Source organism: Plutella xylostella, chromosome Z (genome assembly GCF_932276165.1).
Source record: "Plutella xylostella chromosome Z, ilPluXylo3.1, whole genome shotgun sequence".
Lineage (NCBI taxonomy): Eukaryota > Metazoa > Arthropoda > Insecta > Lepidoptera > Plutellidae > Plutella > Plutella xylostella.
The window spans coordinates 4,153,716-4,176,003 of record NC_064012.1 but is presented as its reverse complement, the minus strand read 5'-3'; the positions used below and the strand labels follow the sequence as shown (position 1 = coordinate 4,176,003).

The following is a 22,288-nucleotide window of genomic DNA, read 5'->3' as shown; positions in this document are numbered from 1 at the left end:
TCTAGACTTTTTGTAAAAATACCTGTAAGTGCCTAATGAGAGTAACACCCCCACCAAGTATTAATCTCTATCGACCTAGACGTTCAATTTATTAAAATCCAAGCAGAGATTATAGATTATTGAGAGCCAACAACATTTATTATATTTTATTTATTATTTTTATTTATTAAAATGTATGTACGGTGGCCTGCGCCTAAAAGTATACAGGCGGAGTTTTTAAAATAGCGATCTCAAACTCACATCCTGCTCAAGCATATCCACATAAACACCACTGCTACACACATCACACACAACACGTCCCCGGATTTATAACAGATGTAGCTGGTCCCTTCATCATCAGGGATCGCCATTTTAAAAACTCCGCCTGTTTTTAGGCGCAGGCCACCGTACATTATAATTATTATTAGCAATTTATTGTCTATCGATGTGGATAAAATATGCACGATGTGCATTATGTGAGCAAATTCTCACAATTTCACTTCATTTTCAATAGGTACAAAGCTTTGCGTGTGAAATTTGAACAGACATAACAATTGAAGCAGAAAATGACAAAGATTCTGAGCACAAAATTAACATCGTACTCGTATGTACACTCCACCTTACCTAGTTTGCGAATACAATATTTTGCGAACAAAGGCTTTCAACCTCTGTGAATTGATCTAAATTCTTAGTGCTTTTTCTGTGTACATATAGTATAATTATGTTTATCTTTCATGTGTTGTTGATTCAGAATACGAGTAAAAATATAGGTAATTTATCTGAGCTGCTAGAGGAATCATTAGCCATTCTAGATAGATCTATCTATGAAGTTTTTTGTACTGGATGTTTTCGCGAATTTTATGCCGTTCTCGGTATTGGGATTTTTTTAAAATTTTGCCCTACTTTTACATAAAGTGTCTGTCCTACAAAAAGTGTATATTTGTCCGTCAGGTCATCAACCGCTGCAGGACCTGGAGATCAGGGTGGGGAACAGCAGCACCGACCTTCAGAGAAACCCTCTGTGCGCCTGGTTTCCCGGGACCATAGGTAAGTGCGAAATGGGGAATACACAAGTCACGCGGCACGGGCCCTTTATCGACAATGATAAACTCGTAATGCACCGTGTAAGTTACAGTTCAAGTTCAAGACTGTTTATTATTTATCTACCCACTTATACCCACACCGCCAACGTATTGTATGTATGTATTTACGACTAATCAAAATATAGTACGTCGATAACGGACCCGTGTAGCGTGGACAGGACTTTAACAATAACTGTTGCAGTTTATAAGAATAAAGGAATTTACAAGTTCGGCATTTAATATTGCAGCTTAGTGTCTCATGTGACTGCATTGCGAAATTGTTGTAACATTTTTAAGAAATCAGTACGTCGCGCTCTCTTCCAAAAGTTATTTTCTTTTTTCAATGGATCTCTTCTTTATACTTAAAAACTTAATATTCCATGTTATTTATAAAATAACAGAATAGTTTGAATATACTTAATTAGGTAAATATAGACCTAAGAACCCGGTAAAAGTATAAGCCAAACTACTTACGGAGAAAAATTAACGAGTTGCTTTTATTTTGTAATAATGTACCGACATTTTCTCTTTGAGCATTTTGTGAAGCTTGTCTTCAATAGGTTTCCTTCTCTTTCTTTAGCGACGACATAATATTAAAATTTTATATTGCTTACCTTCTGTAAAGATACTCTATATATATACTGTAAAAGTGAGCAAACTTCAAGGTTTTATGCGTCAACCACATTAAATAATTAGGTAAAAAATTATATTTATTACGTACAGCGTACAGAACTCTCCTCCTTAAATATTCGTTGAAAACATATAAAACCATTTTCACGGCACACAATCGCGACACTTTAGATTTAGAGGGTTCGTAAAACATAGTTTTTAACTGAGTAATGTGTTGAGTAGTTGATATTCGTAAGTCAAAGCTTTTAATGCGATGAATTTTTACGCGAGCTACTTCAACGCTCTACCGCATCGCTATCGTCTGTCACCAATATAAAATATTATGGAAAAAAATATTCATCCCACTTTACGTGTATAACATAACCATTTTTTTAGAATATATTATTTTACTACTGTTTTTGGTATATCTATGCGAAATAACACCTTGATACCTTTACCAGTTTCTAAAAAAAAAGGGTGGTGACAGCCAGACCGACAGACGGACGGACAACAAAGGGATCCTATAAAGATTCCTTTTTTCCTTCTGGCTAAAATACGTAAAATGTTGAATTTGCCACTAATAGTAGAAACTTTGTAAATGTTTAATCGTTTTGACTCCGTGATATAGGTTTCGAGAATAATTACCACTTTGAAATAGACGTAAAACCTATTTGTATTGGGCTACTCCCAATTCTAAAACTGAAATGCGTATTGCGTACGCTTGGTCATTATTGCCTGCGGTGAACTGTCAGTGGCAGGCGCAATATCATTTCACGGGGCTTATACACAAATGCTCTGTTTTATATTATGCTCTTTGACTGAAAATTTACATTAGGCCGATCCTGCAGTAGGCGAACTGTTGGTAGCCAACTAAATTAGCGAAGTATCGGTTTAGTGTGCCGATTGTTCGCAGTTTGTTAGATTTGCGCTCACTCTACAATTCAATAATCTGTGACAACGCAATTGGAGCGCCTGCCTTTAAATTTTTTGCTATGATTTTCCGTACAGAAACTCCGCGAGCCACCATATGATACATCGTATACTGAATGAGTATGACATGAATTAACAGAGGTATCTGTTAATACATACTTAGCTTGACTACACATTACAGCATAAAACATACACACTGAGTGCACACACACTTATTATGTGGATGTAACATGCTATACCATTGCGCGTACACGTTTTTCTTTTCTAAACTAGAATGAGGTAAACGGGTATCCAGTGCAACCTATGTAATAGTAGTACATTACGTTAGTACCTATGCTGTATTCTGTCAATAGAGCTCTAAGTCTGACTCAATATGAAGCGGATACAATAATATACAACAAGTCTTGAAAAGAGGCAATTTAGGTTTTGGCCTGTCAGTGAAACAGTACTAACAAAATATTATATTGTACTGTACATTCAACAGCATTTAAACATTGTGTACCTTGTACCTTGTCAAAACTGAATTTCCTATTCAACCAATGAAAGGTAATAATTAAAAGTTTGAATTTGTAACTACTTATTTTAATACTTTGACAAGACTAGATACAGAAGTTATTACGGTTTTACAGTGATGACTTTATGTAGATACATATAGTCATGGAAAAAATATAGGTACAATTAATATGAAAGTAAGAACTTCATTATTTTATCAATGTAAAAATCAAAAATATAGTTACTTAAATTAAAACATTGAGCTCGTAATACTCGGCATTGAAGATGTTGTCGGTACTCTCTTGGAAAGCAACGGAAAATGTAAAATGAATTTAGAAACAGAGTTAATTTATTTCCATCGAGTCGCAAACAGAAAATCAAAATAAAATCGAACTGCACAGTGCACTCTGAGGAAAAATACCTGTTAATAATTGGCGATGGCGTTTGCTGAAATTCTTTTTATGCGTTTTTTATACTTTTCATCGTCGTCAAACTCGTTTCCACCGTCGGCATACGAAATTACTTCAAGTTCCTAATAGTTGAGTTTTGAATACACAACTCTTTTCTCTTCTATTGTATTATAAAAATATAAATAAAGTAACATGTTGTTGTATGTATAAAGAGAGTTTTAAACCTTTTAAAAAGAGATTATCAGTCTGCATTTTATTTTTAACGTGTACCTGTTTGAGTTTAAGTAAATTGATAACTGACAATATAATTAAACATCGTTATCATCAGCAACAAGCACCGTCATGTAAGAAGTAAAATTAAATTAATCAAATAATCCACCACGAGTCCTACCTACCTGGCTCAAACGTACCCATAATGCTTGCAGCGTTACCTCTTTGAATAGCAAGAGAGAGCCTTTGAGCCAAGTGCGATCGGAACGCCGATCATGTCCTCGGGATGCAATACGGCAGCGTAGATCCCTAATGAAGGCTTTAGCCTCACTACCCCAAACTTCACTGGTCTCAAATGCTACGGGGACAAACATGTAGCGGTTTTTCAAGTCTGTATACTTTTGTTGCTTTAATATAGCAGCATTCTCAGCCGCCGAGACTCAAACTATTGCTGTTAAATGCGAAACTGCAAACATACTTACACATGTAGCATCCCACAACAAGTTCCTACCACGCTCCCAGGGCACCAGCGTCAGTCCATCACCTCTAAACCTGGTGGTTCCAGGGCACATGGAATATTTCCCGTGACCATTTCCCTCCTGATAAAATGATTTGGCGCATGATGTCTTGGAAATCTTCCAGCACACTTGAGACAACTTAGACCATGATGACCCCTTGAGTCAATTTATTTATTTAAAGACCTTTTTAAATACGGACGTTCCTTATCAAGAAGTGTGAGAGGGCCGCAAATGTAAGTACTTTGCGATCTGTACTAGACTTGATATCACTCATGCTACTTCTTATCTATCCCTGTTCAATGAACTTTAAGAGGCGTACACTGGGAGGTCGTCAAATGAGTCCTTCGGCACATGAAAGTTACCAAAGCCGTTTTTCCGAAATTACTGAATTTCAGCCAACTGCATTCGTCTATGCAGACAAAGGTAACGAAGTTGTGGACCGACATTCACTCACTGGTTCGTTTCCTGTATCGTGGGAAACGCGCAAGCTGCGTAGTGCCATCGCCACGGCGGCAGCGAATATGGCTATTGCTGATGCTTGCGGGTACTCGTATCTAATTATGTTTGATATTTCGTCACCGCGTCAGCGAGGTCAATGAAATCAAGCACTAAGACACGCCTCTCTAAAAAATAGTATAACATAAGCTGTCAAGTCAAAAGTTCGTACAAGTAACATTTTGTTTGGTAGTGTGGCAAGTATACACAGTTGCCACACTAACAAAAATAAGATGATGAAAGAGGATGAAGATTTAGCCCACCATGAGGCACTGAGAATGATTGTGACGCGCGTGTGGCGACGGCGACTATTAATTGAACTTCGTTCCCACAATAATAAACTGGCGTGTCAATCGTGCCATGCATCTATGACAATGAGCGTGTATAATTTTATTGCTAGTCAGCGAAATTACCGACAAAGAAGGAATTTCTCTTTGATTTTATGACTCGGCGCAGTCGTCGCAGTACGATGGCATTGTCTCCCTCTCTATTGATTATGTTTGTGTTGTTGTTTTCCATGTGATATCGAAGTGCAATCAAAATGAAATTAATATTTTCGCTAGGAAATTGAAAATTAATTCCTAGAAGAGCAAAGGGCTTTCCGTTGTAATAAGTTATATTATTTGAACACTATTATTATTGCATCGCTCTTTGCCCTTCTAGGAATCAACTTTTAATTTTCTAGAGAAATTGTTATTGGTTTCTAATACTTAATCAATATTTTCTTTGTGTAGATCTCTGCAATGAAGCCAACTATATAGACTATATAGAGTATTATAGAGAAGTGTTTCGCAGAGATTTCAACTATGATTTAAAATAGTAGCCTTTAGAAATAAGGTTATGGCTTTAATTATCTACTCCCGTTATGTAGTAAAAGAGTTAAGGATAAAAGTATTTTTGTCATGTCTGCCGGAAAACCTATAATAAGCTTTACGGTCACCTCGCCCAGCCAAAAAATCCAACTTCACACCCCATAATCAAAACTGACATGCCACCTACCCCCCATTCCTGATGCGATAACTAGGTAACTGTGAGCCGGAATAACTATACTTAACAAAATATATGAGTGAAATTTCAATCGGACTAATATAATATGTGGGGACCTTTCACACCGGCCATCCCACCCCAAACTAGGCAGAGCCTGTAATATGGGTATCGGAAAGCTGATACATAGATAGATAGGTATACATATCATACAAATATAATATGTCTTTAAGTGCCCCGGCTGGGTATCGAACCTGGGGCCTTCGGCATAGCAATTAGGGTTACTAACTAACCCAGTCGGTTGTTAAACTAATTGTTCATTTACACTTATTTCTGGATGCACCTTGACATTTCAATATCACATTTTGTAACATTAGCGAGAGCGCGACTGATCTGATCCACAGCAAAAGGCGAAAGCTTTCAATTGAGTCACGTTTAAAATATTTGAATTTCGGCGGTATTTCCCGGACGCTCCGGCAACTAATGACACGGTAAACAAATGTGCCGCCGCACGCACGGCCCGGATCACCGGATCACCGGATAACCGGATCACCGGTGAAGAGCGGATGTAAATAGGCGTGAAAGGTGGATTTCACTATTTGAATAATAAACGGACAAGTACCATTGACTGGTTACATAGATAGGCCGTTTTAACAGAATAGCCCACTATTTTCCAGGGTTTCGCTTGCATATTCCACGCGTTACAATGAATACTTTTGTATGAACACGTGCGGGGCAATCCTGCGTGCGTGTTCAAATCCGCATACTGTAAAAAAAAACCATTAGTGAGTTTCTTCAGGCTGGGATTTTATCTGTAAATAACTTCTCGTCGACCAGACAATATAACTACTGGGAGCAAGTTTCCTTAAAAAGCTTCAAAAAATTTGGAAAAAAGTGTTATATTGTAACTCTTACCTTCTTTATAAAATATTTGGTAAGTAACAGCTATTTCACTTCGCGTGCAATAGTCCTTTAGCAACATACAATGTTATCCAGAATGAGACCATTTTTACACTGGATTAAGTCCTAAAAATATATATTTTTACCCTAACACGAGGTTTGTGGGACTCGGATTTCTTAGATCGGAAGCAGCCACCTGTTGACTGAATGATTCGGATGCAACATTCCTAAATTAAAAATAAACTTATCAACTCGCGAGCAAAGAATAAGTTCCAGTGACATAGCGCCAAATTACTCCTACCTCTTTCACCACTTAAAATATTATGTCAAGTAGAATATGAATACTAGCATGATCGTCATATGTTTTTTTTTACAGAACACCTACGGTGCGTGTTCTCAGAACATTTTGATAACATGTCGTGATACATTTTGATTGTCCACACCAGCAGTCTCCGCCGACATGTCGCCCGAGGTTGTTGTGGCAGTAAGTGCTGCGTGCTAGAAGTCGCGCACGCGTCCACACTCTGCAACAGCGGTCGCTAGACCGATGTCGCTGGAAGTTCTGTCTCGCGAGCCAAAATACGGAACCTGTTCTGCGACACGTAGATGTCGCTGTATAGTTGCGTGCGACGTCGCAGAACAGAGCGCGACGTCGCGGCGACACGTAGACGACATGTGCCTAGACAGGTTCTGCGACAATTTGTCGCCTAGTGAATACGAGGCTTAAAGCCTCGAATTCACTAGGGCACAAGTTCTGAGACTGTTACAGAACATCTACGGTGCGTGTTCTCAGAACATTTTGGTAACATGTCGTGATACAGAAGTCGCGCACGCGTCCACACTCTGCAAAAGCGGTCGCTAGACCTAGTAAAAAAATATACTCTATGCGCTAGACTGATGTCGCAGGAAGTTCTGTCTCGCGAGCCAAAACACGGAACCTGTTCTGCGACACGTAGATGTCGCTGTATAGTCGCGTGCGACGTCGCAGAACAGAGCGCGACGTCGCGGCGACACGTAGACGACATGTGCCTAGACAGGTTCTGCGACAATTTGTCGCTTAGTGAATACGAGGCTTTAGTACGAAAACGACTATATGGCTAGTTACAAATGAAAAAATTGCCTCTGAACCTTTACATTATGATTATTTTCTACTGTTTATCTTGCAATCTATCTTTATTTAATTTTATTTTACTTTATTAGGGACAATAAACAGTTATACATTAAAGTGTTATACATTGGGTTAAATTTAATAATTAAAAAAAACCGACTTGATTGAGCTGATCTGATGATGGAAACGGAAGGCAGTAAAGGGAACTCCTCAACGGTATATAGCAACTACCTCGTGTTTAGGCTTCAATGATTCGTATTGACTAGCAGGACTTATTGGTATCATTTGCTACTTACTTTTGATTGATAATTATTGCAAATAAACTAAAAATAATAAAATAAAATAATAATTTTTAAAAAAAACCGACTCCAAAAAACCACTAAAATTCTACTCGGTGCGGTATTGCGATGTTGGTGCGGTGACAAAGTAAACTGAAGAAATATGGCACCAACTTCAAAAAAGAACAGTTCCTGCTTAGGTATATTTGTACGGTCACACACGAGTAGAATTTGTGTAAACCTTAAATTATTTCTTACATTTTAGTGGTTTTTTGAAGTCGGTTTTTTAATTTTTTTAATTATTATTTTATTTTATAGTTTTTAGTTTATTTGCAATAATTTTCAAACAAAAGTAAGGTGCAAATGATACCAAAAAGTCCTACTAATCAATACGAATCATTCAAGCCTAAACACGAAGTAGTTGCTATATACCGTCGAGGAGTTCCCCTGACTGCCTTCCGTTTCCATCATCAGATCAGCTCAAGGTCACCATCATATTTTTTTGTTATAAGAAGTATATTTACGTTCTAAATTTCATTAGAATCAGTTAATATGTGCCCAAAATGGAAATTCATACCCTGTTTTTACCCCTTTACCCACCCTTGGGGGTGAGATAAAATTCTGAAAAGAAATGGAACCACCTGGGAGCTTAACCCAATACAACAAAAAAAGAATTCAAAATCGGTTCATAAACGGCGGAGTAATCGGTGAACATACATAAAAAAAAGATACCGACGAATTGAGAACCTCCTCATTTTTTTGAAGTCGGTTAAAAAGAGTATACGCTATTAGAATATACTTAGGATAGCAAAACATAAACCAGTAAATAGAAACCAAATAAACACACACTCACAAACAGTGAAAGTTAATAAAATAAATCACTATTTATAAGCATAATGTGGATTTAGTGTAAACATTAGAACAAGAACAAGAAATCATTTACAAACACTGTATAAGTACACGAGTGCAATGGTTTTTAAAGCAGGATGGTGAAAGGGCAAAAATATCCACATCCACAACGGTTCCATTATACTAGGTATCAACCAGGCGATACACGGGAGATCGTATCTTATTTACCTTTGATAAACAATAAACGACCAAGATAGTGTAAAACATACTAAAAAAAACTATGATCCGAAAAAAACGAAAAGCGGTTCAGCCGTTTGGTGTATCAAACAACAACGCTACCACAGACAGGTACACACATACGCAGATATACACAGACACGTTAAACTTGTAACAACCCTTTATTTCCGTCGGGGGTAAAAAATGATAAATGGTAACATGCCAACACGGGATCACGGTTAAAACGATTTCCTGTTTAAAATCATAACAAAGCTACGCGCAGTGAAAACAATTTTGCAAAAGGAAATAGGTTTGTCTGGTTTAGAAACGTTGCAATTGAAAAACTTTGATTGCCGGGTGTTTTTGAATTGAAAGTTTTCTGGGAGCTAATCTAAAAAAAGTAAATACATACAACGTAAATTCCGCCAATGTCACGTGTTGAATAACCGGGTCTACACTACACCAGACGATCGAGACGGAATGGTGGTGTGGACCTCGACTATGGTAGTTAGGGCAGTTTATTAAAATCTTATAATCTGTAAGGCCGTGTCCGCGAATATTTCGCCGCGCGAAATTAATTCCGCGATTCCGCGCTCGAAGTTCGCCTGTTCACACCGCGAATAAAATTTCGCGCGAACTTTGTTACTTCTATGCAGATACTTCTATCCGGGCTGAGAAAATCCGCACTTGCGGAAAAAAAACCGCGCGAATTTTATTTCATGCGAATTTTTTCGCGGATTTTATAGTATTCAATGTGTTACAGAATTGCGGAAAAATATTCACGCGGCGAAATATTCGCGGACATGGCCTTACGAAACTCACAATTGATAAAGTTAAAGTTCATGAGCTTGTAGAATATATACTTGACAGTTGATCAAATTCATACAACAAAAAGCACCGACTCAAGTATTACTATTCTAATTGCTCATGAACTGAACTTCCTACCAATAACAGCTAGCGCCGAGCGTCAGCGCGAAGCCGATTTTATTCCCCTTTATATTCCTCGTACAACTTTGTTAGTTTGTTACATTAGCTAGCGACATAGGTACTCACCTACACCTCATAGACTCTTTCTGTAACTATATAGAATACAGATAAAATCTGTACGTTCTTTGATTTTTTTTCATTAAAAATCGCCGCACGCAGCGTATGGAAATGGAACAAAAGCATTTCTATTTTTGACCCGGCAAAATCTTTTAATCCTCTCGACGGTAGTAATTGAATAGTTCAGACATGGTCTCTCACTATTCACTATTTATTTTTGGTGACATTGTTTTCGTGAAAATTCCATTCCAAGTCTGTTTGTAAAAAAAATACCTAGGTAAGATAATGTATGATATATATTTTTTCAAATTCCGGTCTGCAATATCAACGTTTATTAGGTATATTGATCTGTGAAAGCTAATGCCAGTATTTGAGTAGTATATGTATAAGGGTTGAATTCTATGCGTCCGCGCAACTAAAATTCAGATCCATTGTGTGTTAGGTAATTAGGTCTGTCTAAAACAATTGGGCCGTATGTTGTCTAAGTCGAACTGTTTCTTTGCTCGTGAGTGTAAAAAGCGGCGTGTTAGCACCGCCATACAGAACATTTGGCGTAGCCGCTTTAAAAATTAATCTTATATTATGCATATTTTCAATACCTCAAAATTTTATGAAATCAGTTTGTTTAAAAAATAAACAATTACTGGTCTACTCATAATTCATAATAATGTAAAAAAGAGACGGCAAGTAAAACGTAAACATCAGAACAGAATATCGATTAATAAACTCGCATCCTACACTACAGTTACTTACTATTGTATGTACGCTTATGTGTACAGTGCAATTAACCACTGTGCAATTAACTCACTCAACTAAGAGACCTTAGTAATCACAACCACAACCAACCCGCCATGGCAATCTAATAAATTAGGTATCTTATTAAAGGGAGATCAACACATACTGGGAATAGAAGCGTCGCGATTTCACAACATAGGTATTTAAGTATATACCGTCTATGAATTACAAGTACAAAAAATATATTATGTACTTAGCTTAATAGTACAGGTCAACTTTGCCGAGTTTTATGGGCGTTAAAGTAAAAACGTACTGCCATAACGTGGCACATTGTATTTTTTTCTTTATTTTTATATGAAGAACCAGAATTATCAATTTTTTTACAAAACCATCAATTAATAAGACAGTCCAAAAAGCCTCGCTGTATCTTTCTGGCCCAAACGTTAAAAGCCCCTTAAATTTTAGGGCGTGCACACTCCACTGATCTGTTGATCGACATTCAGGCACCTACGGCGGACAATGCTAATATCTAAATTGTCTAATGGCCGGTGGCTGTACGTACGGTGCACGTCGAGGCCTATAGGGTAATATTGCATATTGTAAGTCATTGGCTCAGTGTTGCCGTTAGCGTACATTTTACACATTTGACGTACTATTTGAGCCTCCCATGTGTCATGTGTAATCGGTCCATATAATGTACCTTTTGAACTTAACATCCAATATCATGTGTAAAATCTTCGTTTATGGACTATTTTACGTACCTTTATTTTACTATAAACGATCATAAGTTTTAGGGTATGTCGCATACGACCACGGCTTTCTTCTGAACATCACTATGAAGTATTTAAGTATTTCTTCTTTAATATTTTTTAGACCGTGATTGTTCAGTAGAAGGGTGATAGTTTTTAAACTTAGTTTTTAATAGTTTCCTTATGGTTTCGTCATGTCTGTCCGTCTGTCCAGGCTCGTTCTCTGTCGTTTCTGCACCGATTGCCACGAAAATTGGTGGAGAGATGTACCTATACTGAGCATCTAAAAATTGGTTTTTAAAATTATCAAAAAAATCTATTTTTTATCCATACAGCGAAAGTTGTTTCGAAAAAAAAAACGACTCACCCCATTTCGTGTAAGGTATTGTTAAAAAGGTATCTTTAAATAAAAAAAAATGCTGTGAAACCATGTGGATCAAACCCGAGATATTTTAATACAAAATTAAAATTAGAGGGTGCCCCCCTTAACTTTTTAAATACTATTATTTATAATAATTCGGAAAAAATGTACCGTATATATTCATACAACTAGACCAACTTATGACGTGCAGTTGCCCTAACTAAACGGTAACGTAAGGATATGTTTTTATGTCAAGCAGTCGGCCCATCTTCATTTTTTTTTTCAGATTGAGTATCTAATTCCACAATTACTATTTTGATTTTGTAGTGCGATTTCTCCACCAAGATAATAAAACTGCGGGAATTTTCTATGTACCACGGCTAATCAACTACCTACCTACTTTGAAGGTTTTAGGAAATTGTATCATTTTTTAAAATGCGCTTGTTGATCACGTCGGTGTCACCAGTGTTGAGGTTCAGTGTGTGGGTTACTATGGGGTTGATGTTAAATGACGAATGCAGATTTCTTGAGGCCAAACTATTCAACGAGACGACTAGCGTCTGCGCATTGTTCGCTACTGAAAGTTTGCAAAACGTGACTAAATCATGTGTCTCTACACGCTTATTAAAATAGGTGTTTGGGACTAAAATCCCATAAGACGAGCAGGTGCGAAAGAGCTCAAAAGCTAAATGAGTGATTTCAGTAAAAAAAAATGCTCATGTACGGTTTTTACCCTAAATGTACGTTTTCAACGCTGGATATGTGCGCTTTGAGAACTCCGTTGCGGCAACACTGCATTGGCTAAAAGGGTCTGTGTTGTAGGACTCTGTAGTTGTATGTCAAATTGTTTTGGACATACAACTCGGTAATTTTACCAAAAAGTAGAAAAGCTGTTCACTTTAACAAGGTGTGTCATTTCATTTTAGCAACACCGTATTTTAAAAAGCGTCTCTAGTTCAATTAATCAGAATTCCGAAATTCTAACGAGAATACACTACGATCCAAAACCATTTTACTTTTAGCTTGACATGATTTTCACAAACTCGTATCGTCACATGGCTTTATGTAGAGAAGAGCGGCTTAGCTTAAAAATTGTGCGGTTGGTGATAAAAACGCAAATTTTGTGCCATCCATGCGGACACTAATGAGATAATTTTAAGATGTGAAGGCAATGTGGATTTGACCCCTAACAATCTTGGTCGGTCACTCGTGTTTTTTTTATTCTTTTTCATGTAGTAAAATTATTGTTTTAATTTTTAATTTTAATCTTGTTCCTAACCTCTAAAACATAGTTTTGTTGAGTTTAATACCCATATCTTCGTCTGTTCTGGTTTTTTTTATTATCTGTATTTTTTGTTGTTTAATTTTACTTTTTTTGTGCTGCTTCAGTGTGTCAAATAAATCTTTCTTTCTTTCGTTCTTTCTTTCTCTCGTTCTTTCTTTGTTTTCTTTTTTCTAGTAAATAGCGTTTTATGTTTCAGACGAAGGTGTGACGAAGACGTTCACATGCGCGCGGCCGCTGGTGGGTCAGCACGTGTTCCTTCAGCTCGTCGGCGTCGAGGGGTCCCTGTCTCTGTGCGAGGTGGAGGTCTTCACCACTGAAGGTAGGAACCACGTAGGGCCGGTTGTGAAGGCATCAAATTTAGATAAAAGATTCAAAAAAACCTTTTTTTATTCTCAACCTTTAGTGCCTCATTTAAAATTTTAAAAAATCATTTACAAGTAATAGGTACATTTTGAATCTAATAACTTAAGGTGCAGGTACTGACACCTCCACAGAGAATAGAATAGATTGCGCAATATGCACATACCTACATACAGCCACCCTCAGGACAAAAGGGGCCCAACTCGAAATTTCCAAAAGTTTCTTAGTCATATATATATTATATTTTAATAGGTATTTCTGTTGAGCACGAAAATAGACGTTCGTGTATTTTTCATTCTAATAAAATAGAAAGACATTTTTTGAGCTGAGCCCTTTTGTCCTGGGGTGCTATTATTATAACAAGTCAATTAATGTACGTCTTCTTAAGACTCGAACTAAACAATGTGTGAAGCAGGCTTTAGGTTTAAAATTGAATAGAGCTGTAGAAAAATTTATTTCGATGATTTCACGCTGAATAACCTGTAAAAATGCATGCTTAGTAAACATCGGTCTTTTTCGGTATGGATTTAAAATTTAATCGGAGCTAGTGCTCCATCGAATTCAATTATCGGTAAAATGTAATGTAAAGCTTTTCAGCTTTCATCAGATTCCGTATAGTGACCATTTTCAGTATCAATTATCCCTTTGACGCAGTATTTTATGCATGTTTGATAATATGAATGTTTTGATTGTGTGTGAACCCTAATTGAATTGGAAGGATCACACATTATTTTAACATGTACTCGGACAATAGAGAAGTGAACGTACTTAGTACTGACTTTTCAAGACAAAATCTTTGTTAAGTATATTGGATTCCTACCTTATAGCTAGTATTTTTACTTGTAGGTATTTCGGAACATAAATATTAATAAAAACAAATCTAAATTAAAAGTGGAAACTGTTTTAGGTTTAAGTTATTATTTACTGATTGCACGTCTATTTTAAAATATATTATGTTACTGTTGGATTTCCATAAATAAATAATTGTATGACGTGCGATCATCATAATTTTATTTATTTGTTAGCTGCTAAAGTGCGGATCTTTCCTAGACACAACACAATATTGATGTTGTATCTGATTTCTCGGTAAACAAGAGGCTAATAATAAACACACAGAGAGAATCAATACAAATTTGGCCGTGTGGAAAATTGAGCTTAAAAAAAGCAAAATTGAAAATTGAGTTTCAGTGCGGAAAACTTTATTTCACTCGCAACGGTGGCAGAAGTCCACTGTTTTTTTGTATTTTCCATTACCTACGTTAGCTTAAGCTGGGTACCCAGTAGGCAAACTTTTCATACGTTACTATTCACACTTCAAGTTGTGTAGAGTGAGCTTTGAACTCGCGGCTTAATAAACTGGTATGCCGCGTCGTAGCTCAGCAATAGTTTGCCTAGTGGGAACGCAGCCTGATGAAAATTTGATGTTTTGACAGAATTCTCGAATGATCGCTGCGCGTCGGCGTCTCTGCCCGCTGACGTTGAGTTGGCGGCCTTCTCCAGAAACTGCTATGAGTTCAACATTGCTCGAGGCGGGTCTTTCGAGGAAGCCAGGCGCCAGTGCCAGTCGCATGGCGGTGACCTCATCCACGGGTTACAGGTAACACCAGTGGAGAAACTATCGACCACTCTACTTTACAATCGGTTTCACGCGTATACGCGCGTTTAAGCTCGTTTTTATGTAGCGCGCGTGTTGAAACAGCCCTATAGGTACGCGCCAAAAATACGCAAGTCTGAAAACGCTCTATAGTCGCCTGTCAGTGGGGCCTGATTTTAACGTTCACCCCTATTCGGCTTACTATACCACGTCTGCACACATTGTATATTGATAGGCAGACTGATGGATTTGCCGAACCCGATGCAACATGTTAATAATGCGAGAGGAATAAACCACGTCAGGGAGCGAACGTTATTACAATTCTCAGTCCATGTTCATAAATGAATGCTGTTTGGACCAATACCCACTACGCAACGCACACTTGTATCTGAATTAAAATATTTATAGTTATAAAATACAAAATATTATTTATAACGATTTTTTGTTTCTGCAATATTTAATCCTTCCTACAAATATTACATAAAAACGCGGATGTTTGTGAGTGTATACTCATGTTTGTTACTCTTTCACAGGAAAACGGCTCTATCAGGTTTATTAAAATCAGACCTCCTAGATTAACATAAAATATTTTTGTCCCGGTCCCACGGGAATTTATTTTAAGGCGTTGCGTAGCTCTGATGGCACAGCGAGTTCCCATTTTTTTATTTCTCATTTATATTACATAGTGTAGTGTGCAATAATACCAAGTTGTTTATTTTCAGGGCGCCACGTCAAGTTTCCTGATTCAAGAGCTGGAGCGCCGGAAGCCGCAGTTGAAGACACAGCTGGTGTGGATCGGAGCCCAGAAAGAGCCGGGACTCACGTCCAGGACTTGGAAGTGGGTCGATGGTACGTGAACCGGAGAAGTCACTATAGAAATTGAAAAATGTTGTTTTTTTCCTTCCTTCTGTTTTTTTATGGTCGAAGAAAAACAATGAGCTACCCACGCTCTATCTCAGTAATTAAAATCTCGAACAGTACCATCCCTAAACTACAGTACAATAAATTGGCCTCACGTTACATTAAGTTAACTGAAAATCGTTTTCCATTTATGATTTCTAATCCTATTCCAGTATAACATGAAACTTGCATTAAATATATTTTAGAGAATTCACGTCTAAGTGCTCCTGTCCGAACATCAGGCTGTTTTACATTATGTTCAACTACACTCACGATCATTTAAAAATTATTTGTTAAGGTTTATTTTAAAACCTTTTTTTCTTTGATTTGGTTTATTGCCACATTCAAAGGGTATGTGCGATGAATAAAAACGTATATTAAAGAAATATTTTCTACCTAGGGAAGGGTAAATTCTCGGACATCCGCCTCCCAAAATCCACCCAATATTGGTGAATATTCCCTAAAACGCGTCTCTTACCTCTCTGTCTTACCTACAGGGGAGGTAGTTTCCAAGCCGGCTTGGGGAAAAGACCAGCCAAATAATTACAACGGGGAGCAAAACTGCGTCGTCCTCGACGGAGGCCGCGCCTGGCTGTGGAACGACGTGGGCTGCAACCTCGACTACCTCAACTGGATCTGCCAGTACCGTGAGTGTCATCTGTATACCTAGGTATATACTTATGTATTCTTTCATGCTCAGCGAAGGCTTGCTAAGCTTTGATGCGCGAAGCCAAGCGAAATCTATTTCATGGCGACAAAATATGGTTAATAGCAGATTGTGAAAATTGTTGTGTTTATGTCTGTTGCTAGTTAATATACATTATTATTATGTTCATGCGTCTCTATAACTGAAAGAAACAAGCTGGTTAAGTAGCTAATTAATAATAAAATAGGACCGATCCTTTAGGTAATTCATCGTATAATGATGCGGATTCTGAAGGCACAAAAAATAATTTTATCAACGTCAAACTATACATTTTACGGAATAAGTAAGAAAATTAAGAAGTACTTTGCGCTTTCAAAACCTCCCGGTCGGTCAAGTGATGTCGATCGATCTCTACTAGTAAAGCTTTGTTTTGATTGATATATACATATATGTAGTATGTCTTTGATGTGTATTATTCAGTATTCCGTGTAATGGTTTTGTTTGATGAATCTATTGTTGGCAGGCTGTGTTGAGGCCGCATTGATTTCTCTGTGCTCTAGTGCCAATGCCGAATGCGATTGTCTAGAATCCAGATAGTCAGTATTGACCAGCCGGCGTTAGCTGTGTGTATGAAGAATTGAAAGCCGCCTGTCGTATGCAGATTTCGGAATTGGGAAATACGTCAGCCATCACGTTTGATGCGTAATGCGTATCTCTGTGTAGGGAAATGTTATTTCAACTGCCAACTACCTGAAATACAAACTGTAGGATTTTCAGTAAATATATCAGGGCAGTAATTTGGAAGTTTATAAATGTTGTTTACTGAGCATTATTTATTTTTCTTATATGTAACTTAGGATAAGAAATGAGTTGGTTGAACTCATAGAGATCTAACTTTTGAGAAACCCGCCCTAAATATGTTTAGGGACGCTTTGTTTTTTTTAACGTTATTATATAAGAAGTAAGTATTAACTTTGTATGGACCGGTCAGCTTTATAAGTAGCTTTATACCTACTATTGTACCTTGTCAAACTGACCCGAAAATTTTAGAAAAAAAAATTGACGCTATTTATATACGTTTGACTAGGAGGTACCTACAGATATGTGTAGCTACTTATTAAGCTGACTGTACCAATCACGTGGTATGGTATCGAGAATATTTTTTACGGTGAATTTTACCAAACGCTTTTACTTAAAATTTTATTGAAATAAAATTTAAAATACATTTTTACTGACTGACATTTGACAGGTGACTGTGACGTTTAACATCTTGGTGAAAATCAACCTTTGTTTATGAGATCTTTGGTTCTGTCTGAATCAAGGACTTTGTATATAGATCAATGGTGGGAACAACAGTGTTCCCTACTTGAATACATAATCGTATAACACTTTCCCACTTTGTATGTGTTTCCAAAATATTAAAAACCTGGTATACATATTAAATCCCGAATTTATAGAACGAACTATCTGTTAACATTAAAAAACCGACTTCAAAAAACCACTAAAATGTAAGAAATAATTTAAGGTTTACACAAATTCTACTCGTATGAGACAGTACAAATATACCTAAGCAGGAACTGTTCTTTTTTGATGTTGGTGCGGTGACAAAGTAATCTGAAGAAATATGGCACCAACTTCAAAAAAGAACAGTTCCTGCTTAGGTATATTTGTACTGTCTCATACGAGTAGAATTTGTGTAAACCTTAAATTATTTCTTACATTTTAGTGGTTTTTTGAAGTCGGTTTTTTAATTTTTTTAATTATTATTTTATTTAATAGTTTTTAGTTTATTTGTAATAATTTTCAATCAAAAGTAAGGTGCAAATGATACCAAAATGTCCTACTAATCAATACGAATCATTCAAGCCTAAACACGAAGTAGTTGCTATATACCGTTGAGGAGTTCCCCTGACTGCCTTCCGTTTCCATCATCAGATCAGCTCAAGGTCACCATCATATTTTTTTGTTATAAGAACTATATTTACGTTCTTAATTTCATTAGAATCGGTTAATATGTGCCCAAAATTGAAATTCATACCCTGTTTTTACCCCTTTACCCACCCTTGGGGGTGAGATAAAATTCTGAAAAAAAAATGGGACCACCTGGAAGCTCAACCCAATACAACAAAAAAAGAATTTTCAAAATCGGTTCATAAACGGCGGAGTAATCGGTGAACATACATAAAAAAAAATATAAAAAAAAAAAAAAAAAAAAAAAGATCCCGACGAATTGAGAACCTCCTCCTTTTTTTGAAGTCGGTTAAAAAGGCTTACATGCGCCATCGTGATACTCGAATTTTGACTTTACACAAAAAGTAGAACATCGAGTCATTATTAATCGATCAGCTTCTTGTAAACTAAACATAAGCATTACTTTATTGTGCAACTGACATTTCGTTCTATGAATTCGGTGTAAGTCCCTATTTCAGCGATTGTACTGTACATTCGGTCTGTATAATCTGCCTTAGGGGCCGTCCATTAATCACGTGAGGCAGAAAGGGGGGGAGGGGGTACGGAAAACCTCACGAAACATCACGAGGGGGGAGGGGGGGGGGGGGTATCGTTAGACATCACGTGTATTATTTTTTTGTCAAAAAGCGCTAGGTATGATCCAGGGGGGGATGGGGGGGTAGTCCCAAATATCACCAAATATCACCAGGGGGGAGGAGGGGTCCAAAAATGAGAAAAACGACCTCACGTGATTAATGGACGGCCCCTTATTGTATAAAAGCCTTTTAAAAAATCAGCCTGCTCTGGGAGTTGAAACTCGTCAAACTTTCTGGCAACACCTGACCTTTATATCAGTATAACTTAAATGCAAAATTAGCCTTCAATCGTAACGCACTTACACTATGCCTTCCTATTTGTGCCTTTAGAGAAAACTGCGAAATATTTAATTTTACTATGTGTCTGCAATGCAAATGTTTGATATTTTGCGATTATTGCTCCCGATATTCTGAAACCCAGCACAGCGAAAACATTATATACTTAAAATTATTATTGCATACGTCCCACCCGGTTTTACAACTGAGAACTTCAAGCAATGCAAATCTACTTAAGTTTCAAATATAAGCAGCTTTTCACAAAACTCCATTAAGTAAATGGCGCAAATATTTTACTTATTAAACTTATTTTAAGCGATAATTACTTCATGTTCATTTAAGTCAATTTTATATAAACTTTTTTGTTCCCAGTAAAAGTTATACACTTTTCAGTATTTTTCACGCGCACGTATTTAATCGGTGAAGCTTCGCTGAATCGACTACGGTTCGGTTGCTTATTTCGCAAGTAAACGTAACAGCTGCCCTGCAGCCATAATGGCTTGTTTGCTTACGACACTGCACTGCGGCATAATTATTATGATTATTAATAATTTTATTTATTATTAATAAACGTTTTCTTTGATTTTCAATCCTTCTTTTGGAGGCTTTTTCTGTATCTCACAGCCGTAAGCTAAGAGGGCCTAATCTCTTCACATGAAATTCAAGAAGTAGTTTAGTTAAGATTTTTTTTATTGTAGCTTTACATTTAGTAAATAAATTCTATTTTTTTCTCCCAGATTAGGGCCATTTCTCAAACATACGTTTCGCAGAATCAGTAACATGACTGATACTACCTGATAATTCAGCTAAATACTTCGTTCTGTTTGACCATGAGTCCGAAACTCATGGCACCGACCGAACGATTGAAGACTATTCAGTTAAATCAAAGCGCTGCATGTGATAAGTTAGTTTTTGTGACGTCACCGTCATTTAAAAGCCCTGATTGAGCTGAAAATAAGGGAAGTTAATTTTATCATAATCTTACTCCACTATTTATTTTGAACAGCTAGTAGGTAGATACTTAAAATAGCTTAAGACTAGACTTGAAGCGCGCTTTCCTCTCGGCCCCCGACTTATGCTCATCGTTATATCGGCTTATAATTAGAGCTTTACACTTTAGACACGATACTTTACAATTTACATAAGGGTCAATTCAGACGTACCACAACCACACCACAGCCACAACCACACCACAACCACGCGATGTGGTCGGGCGTATATTTTGTATTGACAATGAATAATCCAATTCACACGTGCCACATTTTGCCGTTGTTATCGACCACCTGTGTAATACGACCACATCGCAACCACATCGCAACCACAACGCAACCACATCGCAACGGCAACGCCGCCACGCGGCGGCGGCACCGCGGCAACCTGTTTTCCATATTAACTGCACACGACGACGTGGTTACCACATCGCAATGACAGCGACAACGCAACCACATCGACATTTTGTCGCTGCCACAACGCAACTGCAAAAAGCCGCTGTCACACAATTCACACGTAACCACAGCTTGACCACATTTTGTCGCTGCGACGTGGTGTGGTTGTGGTACGTGTGAATTGACGCTAAAGGATGCTATTATATTGCAGCTCTAAAATGTCAAAAACTTTTAAGTTAGACGAATTTCGGAAATTCGTAAAAATAATCTACTCCACACGTAAAAGTCACGTGACTAACAAATTTCCTATAAGTAAAGTAGTAAAAAAAACAAATATATTGAAAAGTCTAGATGACGAGTTGTGTCACTACGGATGTACTCCCGAAAGGTGCTTAAATAGAGAATCGGGTTCCCTGTATCTACCTGTACCGCTCATGATATTTAAAAATCCGGGAAATGCTCCGTGAGTGAGCGCTTTCGCATAATCAGGTTATCGGTACAGGTAGATGTAGGGAACCCGATTCTCTATGTAAGCACCCTAACGTGGGACACCTGTGCAGCGATTACAAGATTTTCGAACCTCCGTTAACGTTGCGTATCGTCAACAGATTACTGGCACTGTCAAAATGTAAACTAGCCAAATTTGTTAGTTCCAAAAGTTACTACGTTGGCGCTGTTCTTTTTTCATGTTTGTGTAGTATCGTACAACGCTAGCGTATTGCCATTTGCCACGTTAACCTATGATAGGGGCTCTGCTGTATTTATACGACTCTTCCTACTGATTTTATAAACTTGAAATTTTGTACGCATGGATGGATGGATGCTCTTTAATCTGGACCAATTTCATTGAAATTTGTCATTTTGTAAACTGTAACTACTTGTTACTGTTATCCCGCAATCCCCTCGGGAGCACCTAAGCTAAAGCGAACGCAAATTATTTACTTATATTTGAATAAAAAAATACCATAATCCAAATTTAAGTTACATCATTATTTGATTATAATACATATGTACTTTTTTCCAGCAAATAACAGGTTTTCACATTTTTGTAAATACCTATTATTATGATAACTAAATAATTCCCGCTAACTCCTCCAGTGCCACCCACATGCGGCAGTCCGGACAAGCTGCTGAACACCACCATCGAGGGCGACGACTTCAAGGTGGGGTCGAGCATCTCGTACCGCTGCCCCGAGGGCCACATGCTCGTGGGGGACCAGACCAGGCAGTGCAACAAGGACGGGTTCTGGTCTGGCGCGGCGCCGACTTGCAAATGTAAGTTCTTGCTAAATTAAAATAATAAAAATAAGGTTTCAGGATTAAAAGATAATTCCGAAACAAGGTTTG

At 37.4% G+C, this 22,288-nt stretch overlaps 1 protein-coding gene across 1 annotated transcript in view; it reads left to right on the top strand.

Annotated features, from left to right (window-relative positions):
- Positions 1–22,288, top strand: part of LOC105394950 (P-selectin) — an 84,177-nt gene that overhangs the window by 40,563 nt on the left and 21,326 nt on the right. Inside the window, exons 4-9 of the mRNA XM_011566873.3 lie at positions 931–1,026; positions 13,431–13,553; positions 15,028–15,191; positions 15,911–16,037; positions 16,586–16,735; positions 22,040–22,216. Coding sequence (XP_011565175.3) covers positions 931–1,026; positions 13,431–13,553; positions 15,028–15,191; positions 15,911–16,037; positions 16,586–16,735; positions 22,040–22,216 — 837 coding nt within the window. The remainder of the gene's footprint in view (positions 1–930; positions 1,027–13,430; positions 13,554–15,027; positions 15,192–15,910; positions 16,038–16,585; positions 16,736–22,039; positions 22,217–22,288) is intronic.